This window comes from Macrosteles quadrilineatus, unplaced genomic scaffold, assembly GCF_028750875.1.
Source record: "Macrosteles quadrilineatus isolate MER2022 unplaced genomic scaffold, UCM_ALF_1.0 Scaffold_6__1_contigs__length_79288215, whole genome shotgun sequence".
NCBI lineage: Eukaryota > Metazoa > Arthropoda > Insecta > Hemiptera > Cicadellidae > Macrosteles > Macrosteles quadrilineatus.
Genome location: NW_026542599.1, coordinates 14,099,299 through 14,119,616, shown reverse-complemented (window position 1 = coordinate 14,119,616; position 20,318 = coordinate 14,099,299). Strand labels below are relative to the sequence as shown.

Here is a 20,318-nt window from a genome sequence, read left to right as displayed (position 1 = left end):
GTAGAAATTTATTTTGGATAATTTCTATTGCATTTTTGTGGTATGAGTTGAAAGGAAACCAAACTAAAACACAATATTCCAGCTTACTTCTAACAAATGAGTAAAACCATCTAATAACGGGGTCAATAGTTCTGAAATTCTTGGTATTTCTAATTATAAAACCTAACATTCTATACGACTGATTAATAATCAATTCAACGTGTTTATCAAATCTTAGATACGAGTCAAAAGTAACTCCTAAATCCTTAATTTGGTCAACTCTTTTAAGTTTAAAATCATTTACTGAATACGGAAAAGGGTTGAATAACGTTTTTCTTGTAAAGCTCATCGTAACACATTTTTTAATATTCAATTCCAGGTGGTTATCCAGACACCACATTGAAAGAAGATTAAGAGATGCTTGTAACATGTGCTCATCATTCCCTCCTCTAATGGCTCTATACATCTTCAGATCGTCTGCATACAAAAGACTCTTACAGTCAGTTAATATTTCAGGAAGATCATTAATAATGATCAAAAACATGAGAGGACCCAAATTGGAGCCTTGGGGAACACCTGAGCTACATAAGTATGACTCAGACTTCACATTCTTAACAGTTACATATTGAAATCTGTCTTTTAGATATGAAGCCACAAAGGAAACAAAGAAAGTAGAAAATCCGAATCTAGATAATTTAAAAATTAATATTTCGTGGTTAACTTTGTCAAAGGCTTTAGAAAAATCTGTATAAATAACATCCACTCTGCCTCCCAAATCTAGTTCTGAGTTATTATCAAAGGAAAACTCCAATAAGTTCGTAGCAGTTGATCTCTGAGGTAGGAAACCATGCTGTTGAGAGGAGATCTGACTTTTTATACTGGTATAAATAAAGCGATAAATAAGAGTCTCAAAAACCTTTGCGAAGGAATTTATTAAGGATATTGGACGATAATTCTCAATATGATCAATTTTACCTGATTTGTGTATTGGAACGACCTTGGCTTCTTTCCATTTTTGCGGGAAAACACCGGATGAGATTGATAAATTAAATAAATAGCAAAGTGGCTGGGAGAGACCTTCCGCACACCCTTTGACAACATACGAGGGAATATTATCTGGACCCGATGACTTTTTTGATTTCAACTGTTTTATTGCCAACAGAACTTCAGAAATAGAAAAATGAATGTGTTTACTACCATTTATAGATCTTGAAAAAATAAAGTTAGAATAATCAGGTTGTCTTCTATCAAATACTGAGCCAAAATGAGTTGCAAATGTTTCAGCTACCTTGTCCACAGGAACATTTACATTCATGTAATTCATGCTAGAAGACCCTAATTCAAAACTAGAAACATGTTTCTTGGACTTGACATAGTTCCAAAAAGAAGTAGTATTAACATTTATACTACCCTCAACAAACATCAAATAGTTAGTATATGCTGTCCTAATTTTTATTTTTATTTCCGATCTAATAGTTCTAAACAAGGCATTATGGTAGTTAGAAAATTTTCGCTTTTTAGCATACTTATTTTTAAGCTTAATAGAATCAATTATATCTTTTGTAAACCAAACAGGATATTTGCTTTTACGGACCAAACTACGCTTAGGAACACATTGATCAATAATTGAAAATAACAAAGAATAAAACATATCTACAGCTACATTCACATCACTAACATTATATAAAGGATTCCAATCAAGATCTCTAATAGAACAATATAATTTATGAAAATCAGCATCCTTAAAGCAGTAATATGGTTTATTTATTAATTGTGCAGTTGTTGAATTTCGAGAAGAATTACTTGAGCAAATTATGTTAAGTGGGGGATGGTAAATATGTATGGGTAAAAGATCAACATCAGCCCTAGAGATAATGACTGAGGGAATATTACTTAGAACCAAGTCTAATATATTATATGTTTATATTCCTATTTAAAAACTCCAAAAAAGATTGTTATTGCATTCAATAAAAAAATATAATAAACGGTATCAGCAATAAAACACTTTCCCATAAGCTTGTCAACAACCCTTATCAAATGGTGAAAGAAACTATTGTAAGAATATATTACTTACGTCAATCAGCTCATTGAGTCATGAGTTTGACCTCAGTACATGTATATAATAATTTTCAGTATATGTACTGAGGTGAAACTCGTGACTCAATGAGCTGATTGACGTAAGTAATATATTCTTACAATAATATCCACAACTCAGGGGCTTAACAATGAATTTAAAGAAAGAAACTATGATATTTTACGGGAAAACTCACAAAAGTTGCGAGACATTTTTCACCGTAATTTACAGTTCGGGTTGAGCCATTTTTTTTTGGAAATAAAAATGAATATAACTTACTTTTTTCTTCAAGATCGTTTGAGCATTGTTTGTAAAGAATCAAATTTTTTCATTATTCCAAGGGTTTATATAAGAAAATCACTATTACAAATTGAAAATATTAAAATTACTTATATCTTTACCATAGATTAGGATCCACATACCAATTTTCATCAAAATTGAACCGAAGGTAAGATTTGTAAGCACATAGAAGTTTGTACACATTCACAAACAAAAATACATCACTTCGAAAACCACTTTTTTGGGGTTCAGGGCTAAGACGGATCCACTAATTCTAACTAGAAAATTTGGACGAAAACAATATTTTCTCCGAATACTATGTATAGAGGGAGAAGGTAAAAATTGTACGTTGTAATGTTTTTATTTATTTATATTAATATATATATATTTAAAAGTAAGCTGTTTTGTTATCTTTCAAAATTGTTCTCGAAGGATAGGTATGTCAAAAGGTCTTATTGACAAATTATGTGGACTACGTTAGTTTAATAATACAAAAAGAAACTTAAACAGAGCAAATATGAACGCTTTGCTTTATGAATTATTATAAAACTCACTATACAATGGCAAAAAGGAGAAAACTTTAACTTACAGTCAATTCATTAAATCCGATGAATATATTTTTTTAAGTACTGCCTTACATAGAAATATAAAGAGACTAATAAAATTATTCCTATTGGATTGCGTGTAAACAATTTACAAGTAACCTATGTCCTGAAATTCCAAATCTTGTTTTGTATGCGAATAATAAACAAAGGTTGACAAGGTTGATTATTTATTTCATATCTCATTGGACAAATTTGTTGCGGAATAAAGTTTGATTGAAACTATGGATAAAATATTCGGTCGTAACATGTTCAGGCGAAGGTTTAAAACATAAAACCTAATGACCATTTTAAGGCTAATGAATTAAAACCCGCCCGAATTTCCAGTAAAACGTCATGTCTCTAACATCAAAGAGGCATGGTGCAGAAAGTCACAAGCAGTAAATGAGATAGAGAGAGACGGGAAGAACAAGAAGAGAAAAAGGAAAACCCAATGCTAGTTTGAAATCCTTTGACCTAACCAGTTGTGTTTCCTTTCATTTAACATTACTTTGAAAGTAAAAGAGTTTTAGTTTGTAAACCAAAATGTTTAGAGTGTTTGGCAAATACAAAACTAAATATCGATAAAAAATATTAATTAAGAATATTTAGTAAGATTTGTAAGGTTAACGCTTTGCAATATTAACATTGCAATACCGAGTTTTTTTTTACCAAACTCAAGGTTTAAGTACTGTGATCTAAACGTCAAATCATTAAAATGAAATCTATATAAAACTGAAAGACAGGGTAGCTACTTCTTAGGAATTTTCTAAAACAATAAAACCCTCTGATAATTGTACTTTCTCACCCTCAATGGTAATCCACATATCTGATTCCATATATAGACCAAGCCGGTCTGCTCGGGTGGAATTTTGTCCTCTCGTAATAAATAATGACCGCTTTTGTTGTCTGGCTGTTTTATCATATTTCCCCGTTATTCAAAGACAAATGCTTACGCCACACATATTCTAGTGTCTTTTTTCTGTGGCGCGAGTAATTTCTATTAATTTACTTTGTTATCCAATAAAAACTAATTTTCAAAACTTGTGATATTGGTCTTTAATTCATTTGGCACATTTGCTTTTAAAAATTTCCCGACAAACATTATTCAAACTTTTTTCCATGTGGAACAATTACAAATCAATATGACAGTCGTATGGTTTGCTCATGGGTTAAACGATAACATAATCGTATTTTACTCTTTCATCCCAAACTAAAAATTTGAAAAAATTTTCTAATATAACAGGCCTTATAGGAAATACGTTTTATGTTAAAAAGTATAAGCTGGTTGCCCAACCTTTAATATTGTCTGTGCATTATATATTTTTGTCCTAATGGTTTAACTACATTTTTCAAAATGGTAATTTCTTTAAGTGTTTTGGACTTCACAACAAATATATATATATGAATATAAAGTCAAGTTCAAGAAGCGATAGCTCTCTGGGTTCACAAGTTTTATGATAGTTGATAACTTTTGACCAAACTTTTAATTGCTGCTATCAGTAAAGCCAACCAGTTGTACTGTTGTCATCAAGATGGCAACATTAATTCGGTTGGTTTTAGTTTTACTAGCTATAACCTTTTCAGCATTTGCCACAACATCTGAGTAAGTAAATGTCAAAACAATAGGTTTGTTAGTAACCCATTCAAGAAATCCGATGGATTTACAATAATAGTATTATTTTATAAGAAAATTGGTACTTTTGACAGTCATCATATCTGTTAAGAATAGCTTAACAAACAAAAACCTTTAGCACAGTAAAGTAGTCTGCTATTCAGCAAAATATATTTAATAAAATCACTCTGAAAAATTTTTCAAACTAATATTTACTTGTTTATGGTTTGCTGTGGAGTTTAATAAGGTAATAGATCAAAAGAAAATCTTGAAATGTTTACGTGATTTAATAAATATTTAAGTTTACCCTGACATAGTTAGTTGGGAAAAAACGTTTTTAAAACTAAAAATCTTTATTTTATATTTTATTCATTGTCTACGCTTACTACACAACCAGTTAAATGGAACATTATGAACACCATAATGTACGCCGGTTGCAAGAAGAAGAAGGCCTAGTATCCCATTAACAAGAAATAACATCAAATAAAATAATAAGAATTGAGATGTTGTAACCCTCTTTGAATTGAGCATTAATTCTTCAACATTTACAGTTAGGTTACGGTTGTACATTTGCTGTATCTACATGTTAAATCATTAATTTTCGTTTTTAAAATGTATATATGTTGCCTATTTCTTATTTTCATCACAATGACTTGAATTTGGCGGATTTAACTGCGACCCTCTTCTCGAAAAGACCCGAATGCAAATCAAAATTCTTAAACCTTGTGTTGTTTCCATTACAGGGTCGAACACAAGGTAGTGATAGTTGGAGCGGGCATCTCGGGGTTTGCAGCAGCAACAACCCTTTTGAAAAACAACTTTACCGACTTTGTTGTTTTGGAGGCATCAGACAGGATTGGCGGCAGGATTAACACTGTCCAGTTCGGTACGTAAAGGATGATCCAATTTTAGTTACCTATTTTTTTTTTTTTTTTTCAGAAAAAAAAAACACGATCAATTTTACATTTTCTTACTTATTATTTGGTTAACATAATCTTTGGCAATTTTCATAACAGTGAAAAACTTTACTAGGCTAGTAAACTTTACTGATTTGGCCAATATGGACGTCCTCCACTTCTGTATTTTAGAGGTAATTTTTGTTTATAAGATTTAGATGTAGCCCGCACTGTAACTCGTTGAATGTGTGCTTTCAGTTGTTCTAGCAATGCCTCACGTGTATGATATAAGGTTTATATTCTACCCATGTTGAGAAATTCCAATTATTAACATACCCAGAGAAATTAAAACTTGCTTTATCAGATAAAAGATTTTCTTCAAAAATTCGGTCTGTTATTCTGTTACCCACTCTGAATACATTCTTTGCTGTCAATAATCTAGGGATTTCAGTTCTTAGAATTACTGGCTCATGTTTAATGTTTAATTCCAAAAACTCATGAAAATTGTGCTTAAGGGATGCGTACGACAGGCTTAAAGTCTGTGAATGGTGGAACATTTTTAATTGTGGCTACACTATCACTCAAAGTAGTAATATTTTCGGCTGATCATATTCCACTATGATAAAAAAGCCTTCGTCTATCTCTAATTATTCCAGTTTCCTTAAATGTCTTAACTATGTTTCAAGCTTTTCCTTCGATAGGAATAATAAATTAAATATATTTTTTGTCTAATTTCGGTAAGGAAGTTGTATGGAATTTTTCTTTCTGTAGATCACTTGATCAAATTTAACACGGTAGGCAGTGTTTAAACTATATATTTTACTATTGTGTTGCAATAGACTGACCTTCTATTTGTCGATGATGTAATACAAATATACAACAATGATCAGCTGTGCAATTGTCAGTGCTGTTAAAATGAGTAACTGAAATTTTATCATCCTATTACAAGATACATTCTGATAAAGCCTTTATGACTGTGGGGGGAGCATCGTCCTGGCCAGCCTTCTTATTTTTTACTTTTAAAACATAAAATACTCCAATTTCACTTTAAACCTGTTTTCCATATTCTTGTGTATAAGGAAACCGTTGTAGTTTTCTTGTTTCAGAATATATTTAGATCAAACTTGGAAGATTTATTTATTTTGTACTAAGTTATTTAAAATTTACTAAAACAATGTGTATTACCCTCCCCGTAGCAAAAGAAACTTGGTACTTATTATTCTTATGTTATATCAATTTATTTAATTGAAAATTAATTCAGAAAAAAAGAAATTCGCTTATGCTGCAGTTTTGCTGCGGTGGAGGTGTTGTTATTTTAATTTTAAAAAACCTACATTTATTCTATTGAAACCCTTTAAAACCAACAGGTCGATATAAATGAGTTTAAATGAGATCAATGTTCCATCTAGGAGGTGTACCTGTAGACAAGGGTGCGGAGTTTGTCCATGGTCAGGAGGACAACATCGTCTACGACCTGGTGAAGCCCTACGGTCTGTTAGCCTCGTACGCTCCGCTCGTTAAGTCAGGGAAGCACATCTTTGCTGACGTCACAGGTCGTCAGTACAACAACACTCTGGTATATTCGCTGGTGGAAGAGGCTCGTGAAATTCTCTACCAGGACTACAGTGAGCACAATAGCTCAGACGGTTCTGTAGCTGGCTTCTTCTATCCCAGGTGTAGTATTGGAAAAATTAAAAAAATCATTTGAGTATTGCCTCATCAGAATGATGATAAGTCGAATCGCATAAGTGTTTTTGTGGCTTAATACTAAGCTTTAGTTTTTCATGTGAAATCAATAGTAATAAAAAAGTAGGAACTAATAGTCAAAGGTGTTGGGTCTTCAGGGGGCCTTTCAAAACAGCCCAGTTCCTGTGACTTGTGAAACGAAATTGGCTCACATGGGACTTTTCAATGAGTTGTGCTATAAGACAGAGTACCCGTTTCCACTGTGTGAATCTACTAGTATTCGAAATTCTCCATCAATATTATTAGTATTGTTATCAGTTACAATAGTTTTATCTTCCAAAGTCATTATTTAGTGTCAATTTTCTCAGCATTCTCTTAATATTCTCGATTTAAACCGTCAGTTCTCTGTGTTTTCAAATCAGGACACTCAGTAATCTATGTTATTTTACTCAGGATTAACGTCGTTGTTGCCATTTAATATTCTCAGGAAACTGTGTCAATATTATCAGGGTCCAACATCAATAGTTTCAGTATTTCAGTACTGACTAACATGCTCTCTCTATACTTTCAGCATTTCAGAACATCTGTCAGTATACCGAAGATTGTCCCTTTCACACTTTCTATGGGACGTTATTATTATTTATGATCATTACAACATATTTAATTGACAACCAACAGCTTTATAGAGTTAAATATAAGTTAGTTTCAAATTATTGAATGTTTCTCAAACTATACGCCACAGCCCACATTAAATTCGCCAATCAAATCATACATAAATTCCAGTGGTTACAATTTGGTTTTGCTATACAAATACATCCGGTGTACCTACAACCGCATACACTCCTTATATAGAGTCTATTAGAGAAGAGATACACCGGTTTTAGAATTTGACCTATGCAACCTATGTCAAGTAGGGTGGGGTTAAGTTAGGTAATGTTAGTTTACATAGACTTCTCTCCATCGAAAAATGTTTATAGTGGCTTAAAGACCAAAATATGCTACAAATCTAATTATAATCGTGTACTTTGACCAGGCTGCAGGAGCTGGTGACAGCAAGTGAAGTAGACGCTGAGCTATGGGAGGCTGTCAATCACACAGTGACCACCAATGAGATGGTGTACAGCGCTGCAGACAGCCTTGAACAGTTAGGGGTGCGAGGGGAGGGGGAGTATGTGGAGAATGGAGGTGATCAGACTCTGAAGTGGACCTCCCGTGGGTACAAGACCATCTTTGAGATACTGTCGGTGAGATAATAGATATCTGAACAACTAGTGAGCAAAGGATATTTTTGAATAGAGAGACATGTCACACATTAGGCTTGCCAAGAGCGTTAGTTTTATAGAGTTATCTTGGACACGAGTTGCATATTACATTTTGTCTATAGATGATATTACGTGAGTCAAGAGCCAACTTTAGGCAAATACGAAAGGTGCTGCCTCAAAGCGCCCTATGCAATGGGAGGCAACGTGCTTAGTGCAAAACACGTAAAGATTGTATAAAGCCCATCAATTTTACGTTAATTTTGTTAGTTGTGAAAGTATAATAGTGAAGAAATATGAATATTTACATTGAGATTTTTGTTAGTTGGTATTGTTGGGATAGTAATTTTTGGGTAGTAAGGTGGCTACTCACTATGTTTGCACTAGACCCACGGTACTCGAAGTCGGCTTTGTATGTGACAGTTAACATATCTGTATTTATTGCAGCAATTAATGAAACTTCTATTTAATGTTACGGTGTTGAAATGACCCATCAAAAACTTTTGGCTTGTATTACTCTAAGTATTAGGTATACTTGTTCGCCAGTTGTTTGTTAGAGATTCGATTCTGAGTAAGGTCAGTACAGAAGCTGTTTAATTCTTCTATTCTATGCCCATTTGGGGCACCAGCTAAAATTGCAAAAATACAATTTTCATCACTCCTTGACGAAAGTAACTATTTTCGATAACAGCTGATATCAATGAAAGTAGTCGTTTCCCAAGCTCTAATTTAGGGCGAGGGAAAATCGATCAGCTGATTTTCCCTCGCTCTAAATTTACTTTCCCTCGCTCTCAATTAGTTCTCCATTTATTCACTACGCGCGCCAGTGTTTTGTTACGGTTTAATTTAATGATTTTAATCAGCTGTATGTATTTTTAAAAGTTGTGTTATTCTTTTATTTTGATGTTTAAACAAAATTTATTGAGAAATATACGTAGGTTTCTTTTTAGAAGATTTTATTTTATTTTGATGTTCAATCAAATTAATTGAGAAATCAAATTGTTTTAATATACTGAGGTCTGCTATTCTGTGTTTGTGTATTTTTGCGTCGTGATGAAAAGTATCGTTCATAACTCGTACCGAAAGTTATTATCCGGCACTTGCTCCATTATTCCCGTCCTCGGCTTCGCCTCGTACGTGAAAATAGCTCTCACATACTCGGCTTCGCCTCGCACGTGAAATTAGGGTTCCCTGTGTTCGGCTTCGCCTCACACAAAAACTTGGGCGCGCGACGGAAAATGCCACTTTCGGTCCTAGTAATGAAATATACTATTATAAGCTACTTAAAAGTTGTTCAAAGGTTTATTGCGGACATTTTCCATCACGATGGTAAAAAACAATACACAACGTTTCGGGATCTGGAATCTGATCCCGTCTTCAGGTGAAAACTTAACTAACACATTACAACTAACAATACACAAACGCCCAACCTAAGTTGGAATACACTACAGAAGGTAGCAGTCAAAAAATATACACTGTATTACAGTTAAGTCAATACTGTACTTACAAGTTATTTTCGCATTTAAAGTGAAATTTTGCTTACATTTACAAAGAAAATAACTAAAAAAAATGTGTGTTTCTGATATGGACAAAGCTTTTATTTAATTATCATTCACTCATCTACATTAAAACACACCTTAGAATATAAACTCATTTGAACATAATCTAACAAAGTAATAGTTGCTAAAATGGTTTTATCACACAATACATCATAAACATCATACGTTCTGTTTCGTAACTCCTAGAAAAAGTTTCCCAACGTCTCCGAGGAGCTGCCCATCATGGAGAAGGTTCTGTTCGGCAAAGGAGGTGCAGGGGGTGGACTATGGTCAGGGGGAGGGGAAGGTAGTAGTGAGATGTTCTGATGGTAGTAGCTACACAGCTGATCACGTGGCCATCACAGTGTCACTGGGGGTGCTCAAGAAACACATGGAGATGTTCAACCCTCCCTTGCCACGGAGTAAGACTAATGCTATCCAGGTGAGAATGTGGTATTGTTGAGACTAACTTAAGGAACGTGGTTAGATGCATTGATAAGTTTTGGGAAGTAACCCTAATTACAAGTACAGAAGGTACTCTTGGAAAAAAACAAGCTAATAAGTTGGCAGCCCTGTTTCCTTTACTTTATTACCGATCAGCTGATATGCATACTTGCATTGTTGTCAAGACAGCTTTATGTTATAGGGAGTTTATTATGTTTATTTATTGAGAGTTCATTTGCAAAACCAACCGGCTTAACATAGTTTGGATAAAAAAATAACTGAGGAATAGTTCCTTTCTTGCTTTACCCACAGGTTTCTCCATAAATTTACCGTCCTTTAAATTGAGAAAACTGTAGATATAGCATGAAAGAAATTAGCAGTTACTCTTTGTCCAAACTATGTTTAGTAATACATCGTTTAATTATAAAACAAATTTACTCAATTTAATGCGTCTTTCAGTTTTTTGTGAAATTTTGCATTAAATAGCCGCTATTTTTTACGATTGAAAAGTTCTTATTCACATTTTGCTAAATTATTTCAATCAAAATACGAAGAATGTTGCTAAATATCAAAGAATTAGCTCCAGTCGTTAAGGAGTTGTACGTTTTTTGCGTATTTCCTGAGTGTACTATATGACCACTCTCCCTCCAGTAGACGTCTGTGAATAAAATATAACTTGATAGTTTTATTAGTGTTGAAAAATTTAATTTGGTATAGAATACAGTATTTACAGCATTGTACTTAGACAGTTATTGTTCAATAATGCATAAAACCGCTTATTCTGCACCAACAAATGGTTAATGAAAAGTTTTCTTGATAGCAGTAAGCAAAAAAAAACACTCCTATCTTTTGTTGTATTTTGCAGACTTTGGGAATAGGGTGTGTCGGAAAAGTGTTTCTCTTATTTCCAACTCGATGGTGGCCTGAAGATATCAACGTAATTGTTTCAATGTTTTCTAAGAAACAGCTTGAAGACTTCAAGAAAAATTCCACCCATGTAAGAAATGTGTCATGTTATATTAGAGATACTAGTCATGTAGACAATAAAATAACTTCCTTTGTTAGAGCAAGTTGAAACTGAACTTGTACCTTTTCTGGCTAAATATTGTTTTAATCTTTCAATACGCTCTAAGATGACACTTTACTGCCCTAGATTTAGTTGTTAGTACACTATGCGTTAAACTAAACTATCGCTGTCCTTAAGGCTTTAGGTTGCACAGCTGACACCAGTAAGGAAGAAATTAACGAAAAATCTAAACTAATAAGTCCAATCAATGGTCGATTAAGATTTCGATATGCAGAATCGATATCTCGCCAAACTATTCATGCCAGCCGTTGTGCCATTTGCCTGCGCAATTTACCTGTTACTCCTTGTAGTTAACTGTTACCTTGTTATTTCTGTCATCTTAACTTATTACTTTTACCTTGTCTGTTACAATTATATTTACCTGCGACTATAACCTAGTATAACATGTTATGCCTCTGCAGGGTTACTGGGCCGCCTACACCTCCGGGTTCTGGCCGGTGATGCAGCATGAGCGCATGCTCTGCTCGTGGTTTTCAGGGGAAGCTTGTAGAATCATGGAGAAGTTGACGGAAGAAGAAGTCATCCAGGGTCTGCTTGAGCTGCTTAACGCTCTTGTAGGCAAACAACATCAGATTCCCCGACCTGAAGGCATTCTGAGGTAACTGTTTTGCCTTGACACAATGACAAGCATAATATTAAAACCTAGACCACTTTCATGATAGTGTTTTGTTCAAAATGCCCCTACAGTTATCGGAATGTAGTTTCCAGCATCTCACCTAGTAAAAGGTACGATCGTGAGATATGTCAGTAACCTCTTGGTGGTTTGAGCTGTCCAAGATGCCTTTCATCATTGGGTTTTCGATTAATGGTTTAGGCTTAACAGCTAATATTATATGTAGGAACAAAGCTACAAAGGTTATCTCACTTTGCATATTCAGAATGGGAAATGTATATCTACACCAGTTGCAGAAAACCTGCTGACTAAGCGAATTTCCATTTGCTTGATTCGATTTTCACTTGAATGTATCAAAATTGTCAATTCTTTTATACTACATAACAATGGGTTTAGTGAGTACTTAGGTTTGCAGCTACAAAGGAAGTAATAATGTGTGGTTTTGGTAAAACAGTAATAGAGTATTTTGAAATAATATGCCAAAATTGATTTTTTTAAGTATCTAAAACAAGCAAACACCTACAGTTTACTTATTCTCCATAAAAACAAAATGGAATTCCAATTTTAAATTATTTTGGGGAATTTCCTCCAGATATACCAATCCCCCAACAACACCTAACATACTAAAGCATAACTTTTTCAATCCCTAGATGATTTTGATGGGTTGGAAATAAATTGTGATATAATAGAAATAAGAAATAAGATATTTATTTTCCCATTTTTTTACATTAAATTGTTTACAACATCACTTATTACAATACTAGCCATGGCATGACCTATAATATACTAAGGATGAGAAACATACTTAAAAAATAATAACTGATAAGCTATATAAAACAAAATTTGATTTTCAAGTTAATTACAGTAGCCATATATCTACATGTTCAAACTAAATTATATTACTTTTGGGAAAATTTAGGACCTCCAAGGCCTAGCCTGAATGGAGGCTCCATTTATACATACATTTTAAAACTAAAACAGCTCTTAGACGCTAACTTAAATTAAATGTTAACTTAAAATATATACTCCTGCCTTAAAACTAAATAAATGCACTTTCTAAAACATATACTTCTTGCTGTACTACTTTTAATTGATGAATTATACAAATTTAAAAAAATATTTTATTGAAATGTGTTAAACCTGTATAGTAGTAAGAAAATTGATGTTTGTTTGCGTAAAAAGCCATTTCTGTAATCGTTTTGAAAAAACTGTAGAATTAAAGGAACTTTTTATATAATCTGGTATCAAATTATACATCCTTGGTGCCATAAAAATAAAACTTTTAGTAAAGAAAGTGTTCACTGGTTTTGGAACAGGAAAATTGTTTCCAGTTCTTAGTTTTGTTCGGTATGAAGTTCCAAAAAAGTTACGATTGCCACTTTTACTATAAAAATATTTTAAAACCTTATATACATATAGATACTCTAGCGGAAAAATCTTTAAAGAGAAAAACAATGGTTTTGAAGTTTCAGTTTTTACTTTTCTTAAAATTAATCTGACAAAATGTTTTTGTTGTAATAAAAGAGAATTTATATTTGATTTGTACGTTCCACCCCAACAAGTCAAACCATATTCTAAACGACTTTGGACTAAAGAAAAATAAAGTCTTTTCAAGATGTCCTCATTACACAATTCCCTTAAAAAGTAAAAAATTCTTAACACATTATTTAATTTGTTTTTTAGATTAAAAACATGCTTTTTCCAATTTAATTCACTATCTAATGTTAGGCCAAGATATTTTATTTCTACAGCTTCTCCTACTAGAGCACAAAAATCATTACACTTGGTTTGCTGACATAGACATTTAATACATTTGTAAATAACAAGATCTTCATCTTTTAAAGACTTTCTTAAACTGAAATTGATATACTTAGTTTTTTCTGTACTGAGAACCATATGATTTTGGGTGAACCACCATTTTAGAGACATTAAATCAGTATCCATTGCCATTTTAACTTCTTCCCATGATTCTCCGGCATAGCACAGAGCTGTGTCGTCAGCAAATGAAGTTAGTTTTCCATGGAAAGATGCATCACAAAGGTCATTAATATAAATTAGGAAGAGGATTGCCCCTAAAACCGAACCTTGTGGAACACCATATAAAATTTCTCCCAGATCGCTAAATTTACCATTTACTTTGACACATTGTTTTCGTCCAATTAAGTAGCTCTCAAACCAATTATAAGCAACCCCTCTTATTCCACAATTGTATAATTTTGAAAGCAGAATGTTAAAATCAACTGTGTCAAATGCTTTTTTGATATCTAGAAAAAGACCACTTACTTTAAGTGAAGAGTTTAGCCCATTGTATATAGAACCGATGAATTTTTGTAAAGCCATTTCAGTATTTAAACCCTCCCTAAAACCAAACTGATTGTCACTAAAAAATTTATTTTTCTCCAGGAAATTAACAAGTTTGAATTTCATTATTTTCTCAAATATTTTTGAAAAAGAAGACAACAAAGAAATCGGACGATAATTTCCACAGATATCTTTTGAATTGGATTTATGAATTGGAATAACCACTGCCTCTTTTAATTTAGCTGGAAAAACCCCACTTTCTAGACTAGTATTTATTAAATAGAGTAGTACATCACTTATCTTTTCAAATACTGATTTTATCAAGGAGGAACTAATCCCATCGATACCTGGTGATGTTTTGTTCTTCAAAGAATTTACCACTTTATGCAATTCTTCTTTAGTCACAGGTTCAAGAACTATGGAATTTAATTGATAAACACTCTTAAAAATATTTTTCATTTCCAGAGACATAAAGTTCCCTGGCTTACTTGTACTTATATCTATTTCATTGACTACATTTAAAAAATATGTATTAAACTCATTACTGACTATCTCAGGATCACTTACATCAGTACCATTTACCAACAAAGATATTTTATCACTCTTTCTACTATCTTGCCCTGTGAGATTATTTATTACACTCCATATGGCTTTTGAATTGCCATTACAATCATTAAATACCCTTTTATAATACTCATTCTTCAAAACTTTAATTTCTTGATTTAATTTATTTCTGTAATTTTTATAGTATTTATATAAATTTTCATTGTTTGGGTGTTTTTTAACATTTCTAAAAATTCTATTTCTAATTTTTATTTTCATGCAAATAAAGTCAGTGATCCAAGGTTTTAATTTATTGAATACAGTTCTTTTGCCTACTTCAACTTTACTTCTAAGTATCATGTTCAAAAATGATCCAAGAAAACAATCATATGCTAGAGAAGCATTTTGTTGCTGATAAACAAGATCCCAGTCGGCGTTATCAAGAAGAGAATTGAGGGTCTTGTAATCAATGTGATAAGCCGGCGTATCGCCAGCACCACACAACCTTACTTGACCTTGACTTATACCTGATACTGACACACGCACCAAACTATGGTCAGTTATATTTAAATGCTCAACTCTAGCTTGTATTTTAATATAACTCTTATTTACAACTCTAATAAAGACATGATCAATACAAGTTTGAGACTCGATAGTTATTCTAGTTGGTTCATTGATAAAACATTCTAATCCATTTGCTGTCATAAGAAATTTATACTCATCATTTATGAAAGAATCTTCAATTATATTAATATTAAAATCACCAACTAAAAATAAGTTTTTTAATGATTTTAAGTTTAAATGAGATCTAAAATATTCTTTTAATTCTGTAATAAAATATTCTTTTGGAAATGAGAGGAATCTGTAAAATACAAGCAGGTCATAGCTATTGCATTGTAATTTGATTGTTACATGCATTATATCAGCTGAGTTAAATATAATAGGATTGAATTGAATAATTTCTATAGAAGTTTTAATAAATATTGCTACACCTCCTGCTCGATATGAATCATTACACTTAAATATACTTGTATAATTAGGTATTTTGTATAAGCAAGATTCAGCACTGCTAATCCAGGTTTCAGTTAATAAAATTATTTCTGGAAAGTCATTTCTGGCAGTTAATTCTACTAAAAACAAATCAAAGTTTTTCCTAATACTTCTAATATTTTGATGGATTATTTCAAAACTCATTTTTCTTATTTACTTTAATTTTATACATACAAACATAGATGGATTCTTATTGTTGGACATAAAATGTAAAATAAATAAACCACAATTGATAAATTGGTCACTGCACAAAGAAAATTAACAGTAGGCCTATAAAGCATTACCATATGGTATTTAAATTTCTTAAAACATAAAAATAGTCTGATTGAAAATGCAATGTAGGCTACTACTTACAGTCTACCAAGGTCAGCCTGGCTATTAATGTTTATGACAGGAGAGCCGTCTTCCTTCCGGATGAAAATTTTTCCACCGCGCACCCACAAATATTTATAGTTTTTATTGCGCTTGATCTCCTTCGCCGCCACATGTAGCCTCCGCCTTGCAGGTGACATCGATTCATTTATGAACACTGGTTGATCCACGGGAAGATTCATATGGCGCGTCGAAAGATTATTTTTCACACGCCGTTTTCTCAACAACTCCTCTTTGTCCAAGCGTCTAACAAACTTGACGATGATCGCCGGTGGACCGCTGGTGCCAGGTTTCCGCCTTAGTCTATGACATGCGTCAATCATGGAATCAGTGATGTTAAAGTCCAATGCTTCGCCTACCTTCTGTACCACTGCGACGACATCTTCAGTACTTTCATGAGGAACGCCATGTATCTCGACAGCATTACTGCGAGAATATTGTTCTATCTCCTCTATACGGGTTTCCAGTTGTTCCACCTTTTGGATTAGAGCTCGATTTTCTGCAGTTAGCTTCTCAACGATACCTTGAAACTCATTTATCTTATTGGTTTGAGATTTTATTACTTCAGAATTTTCTTCAATCTTCTTGCATAGATTATCAAACGATTTGTTGAAGTCAATTTCATTTGATTTTTGACCCTCTTTTATCTCATTCACAGCTGCCATAATGTCATCCAGTGTTAGCTTACCTTCAGCCAGTTGAGAATCAAACCGCATACTCTTGCGTCTTGTAGATGCACATGGATTACACCGCCACACGAGATCATCTGACATGATGCAATCTACATCCGACTTATATTTTAAGTTATTAGGTTCAAAAATAAGAAAACAATTTGATTACCGTTCTATTTAACATTATTTAACATTATTCTTTTTGTTTGACAGGACTAACTGGGCCAGCTATCCCTACACGTTAGGATCATACTCTTTTCCCACGCCGGATAGCGATCGTCTAAATGTAACTAGAAGTCATCTATCCGAGCCTGTACTACATCATGATAAACCTGTAAGTATACTTCTTACGTCACTTAGGTGTAACTTTAAGTAATAAGGCCATTTCGTAATTATTTAGTATACTCTATACGTTCTAATAAAGTTAAAATTGAAAATACTATGTTTCAACACTAAGGCTATCCTCCATGGATATGAAAGGTTTAATTCTGTCCTTAACACATTTCAAGGTCAGGACATACATCAGTATGTCTTCATTAAATCTCGTAAACGAAACTACATGCGGCATTAATTACAGTTAGTTGCTTATGTCGTATTTATAAATACGCAGTATGTTGCTAAACTGGGTTTAATTTCTTCGCCTTTTCAGGTTGTACTGTTCGCTGGGGAGGCCACTCACCCTCACTACTGGAGTACGGTGCATGGCGGACTGGCAACAGGGGTTAGGGAGGCAAACAACCTACTAAAGTATCTCCAGACTGCCTGAAATATAGGGAATTTTATATACTAACCTAAGGAGTTTCTTGAATAATAAATCAATTTTTAACTTTTGAAAAATGAACATAAGACTTTTGAAACAAAGTACATAAAATTGAGTTTACAACATAATTTTGGTTCATTTGCTTCTGGTATTGATCATGGGGTTAGAAAGGCCAACAACCTAATACAGGACTAAAGGATAGTACTGTCCCAAATTTGGGGGCATTGAGTGTACTACGTTATGGTAGTTCTGAAATATACAAATTGAAGGTGTCCAGAAAAAAACTGAACATACTCCTATAAAACAAATTTCTTCGTGTTAAAATTGTTAAATATTATTTATTTATGTTATAATAAACTAAGAAAGCTACAGGAGGACATTAATAACAAGACCCTTGATAAAAAGTCTCTTTTGATGGTAAATGTCATTTTTCAATTCCCAAGAATTTGTTTTATCCCTAATTAAAATATTTTTTTACAAACCTTGGTTAGAATAAAAATAATAACACGCTTATATAACAAATACAGTAGCATGAAAGTCTTGTTGTCAAGGTCATATGATTCATCTTGTAAATCTAATTATAAGGTTCAATAAACAACATACCATTACTTTGATTTGTTTTCCTGTTACTCTGCAACAATAGCAATAGGTCAACTTTCTCAATTTCATTCTCAATATTAAAGTTATTCTGGGCCAGAAATCATTGGTTTGGTGAAAGCTTGTGATGCAGCATTTGTCAAGAATTGTTATATTACTAAGAATAACCATATGTTGTGCTGTTTTCATTGGTAAATTCATTGTAAAGATCTTTATTGTATCCAAAGTTTTGCTTTGTTTTCATTTACACTCATAAAAAGTACACATTATTGAGGTGTATATCGTATGAAGTAAAGTTTTCAACACATTTTTAGTGTTTGGAGTCTCCCAAAAGTTTCTTATGAATACAAAAATATCTTAGCATTCACGAGTTTTGCTTTACGACAAAAGAATTCGTAAACTTTGGTGTTTTGCTATGTTACCAAGTTTATTTATGTCATTAAACTGTTGTTTGGATATTTTTTATGTTAGTTAAGGCTTGAATAAAACAAGAACTTGATCAAAGCAATTCCACCCTTATCATACAGAGCTAGAGCTTCTGGTGTGAAGTAGGCTTCTCTTTTACTGTTAGATTAATATGAACACAATAATTTGCAATCCATAAACAAAAGACTTGTAACATATTGTGTTTATAACAAGCCAACCACAGTATACTAGCAAATTATAATTTACAGTACAAAGGAGAAAACATCTGTTGTTACTATTGAGCATATATTACACTGAAAATTGATCTATATAGGGGATATATTCCCCTATATTGATTAATTTTCAGTGTAATCTTTGCTCAATAGTAATAGCTGATGTTCCTCTATATGAGTGGTTTTTACCATTGATTGACTGTAAAATAAAATAATGTGTTGTGGATTGCCAGGTTAAATTTTCCATCATAATAAATTGAAATTCCACTTGAAGTTAAATAATTAAGTTCTAAATTAGTTGTACATAAGAGTTGAGTTGCCTTTATATTGCTTTTACAATCGAATTCAACTATACCGAGCCATGAGCCATGGCTCGGTCCCCCGGTACTGAAGTACTAATAAGAGCAGCAACTTTGATTGAGAATAAATATTTCATGAATGTCATCAGTATAATGTACATTTAAAATTTAATTGGGGGACTTCGCACGATAACTATTGTTGTTATAACCTTAAAATTATTTTTTTCGATGGAGAGTCTAGATAAGTAAAGAAATAACTTCTAATTATTTGGCGATTTGGGAAAAAATCAACTTTAGGCTTAAGTTTTATTAGTTGTTCTATACGCAATTAAAAATACACGAAATTCAATTTTGGTTAATGCCAGTTGGTAGTTGCTTACTGGGTATTATATGGCAGACAATCTAGGTTATCGTGGTTTACACTTTTTTAAGTTGATCGTTAGCCTTATTATAAAAGATAGGTAAGACCCTATGTACTGTTTATTTGAAGAGACATATTACATTAGCACTGGTTGCTCACATTAACGTAAATTCTGCTCTATTTGTGGCACGCTTTATACATTTATTCATATCAAATACTTTCCACACATAAAGCCTTTAAAGGAATTTGTCCACGTTGGCCTCATGTCTTCACAAGATGGTACTGCAGACCAATAAACTTATGCTACGTTCTGGATGCCTAAAGCCTAAAGAACTGCAAGATGTGCAGTGATAATTTTATCAACACATCTTTCTTCTTCTCAGTGAAGCTTGTTGTACGTATGTATGCCGCGTATTTTACAAAAGAATTCTATGAGATGATTTTAAATGTTTAACTAATAGGTTTGTCTTAATATAAAAAATTGCAATGGGAAATTGGGAGAAAAGATGGAGATGACTTAATAAATATATGACGAAAAGTTGTTTTTTTCTACTTTATTCCGGAGTATGAAATGGAATGTGAGTGTTGTAAGGCTCATAAAACAAGGCATTGAAAAACGAAATCGTTTCCTTTCATATAACAATAAGGATATCATTTACAGTGATTAAACCAAAT

The 20,318-nt window shown here is 32.8% G+C and overlaps 2 protein-coding genes across 2 annotated transcripts; both read left to right on the top strand.

Annotated features, from left to right (window-relative positions):
- Window positions 1-4,443: 4,443 nt before the first annotated feature.
- On the top strand, window positions 4,444-10,234 carry LOC128996628 (spermine oxidase-like). Its single transcript, XM_054422034.1, has 5 exons — window positions 4,444-4,519; window positions 5,272-5,414; window positions 6,834-7,098; window positions 8,144-8,354; window positions 10,115-10,234. Exons 1-5 carry the CDS (start codon window positions 4,449-4,451, stop codon window positions 10,232-10,234), a joined length of 810 nt encoding a protein of 269 aa, XP_054278009.1. The 5' UTR covers window positions 4,444-4,448.
- Window positions 10,235-10,272: 38 nt separating this feature from the next.
- LOC128997013 (peroxisomal N(1)-acetyl-spermine/spermidine oxidase-like) lies at window positions 10,273-18,665 on the top strand. The gene is made up of 5 exons (XM_054422590.1): window positions 10,273-10,349; window positions 11,217-11,348; window positions 11,840-12,036; window positions 17,202-17,322; window positions 17,638-18,665. Exons 1-5 carry the CDS (start codon window positions 10,299-10,301, stop codon window positions 17,752-17,754), a joined length of 618 nt encoding a protein of 205 aa, XP_054278565.1. The 5' UTR covers window positions 10,273-10,298; the 3' UTR covers window positions 17,755-18,665.
- The last annotated feature ends 1,653 nt before the right edge of the window (window positions 18,666-20,318 follow it).

Excerpts from the sequence above, each read along its gene's own strand:
- LOC128997013 (XM_054422590.1), top strand. The coding sequence starts at position 10,299 with ATGGAGATGTTCAACCCTCCCTTGCCACGGAGTAAGACTAATGCTATC. Across the intron at positions 10,350-11,216 it reads GTAAGACTAATGCTATCCAG|ACTTTGGGAATAGGGTGTGT; the intron begins GTGAGAATGTGG and ends TGTATTTTGCAG. Across the intron at positions 17,323-17,637 it reads TACTACATCATGATAAACCT|GTTGTACTGTTCGCTGGGGA; the intron begins GTAAGTATACTT and ends TCGCCTTTTCAG.
- LOC128996628 (XM_054422034.1), top strand. The coding sequence starts at position 4,449 with ATGGCAACATTAATTCGGTTGGTTTTAGTTTTACTAGCTATAACCTTT. Across the intron at positions 4,520-5,271 it reads GCATTTGCCACAACATCTGA|GGTCGAACACAAGGTAGTGA; the intron begins GTAAGTAAATGT and ends TTTCCATTACAG. Across the intron at positions 7,099-8,143 it reads GCTGGCTTCTTCTATCCCAG|GCTGCAGGAGCTGGTGACAG; the intron begins GTGTAGTATTGG and ends TACTTTGACCAG.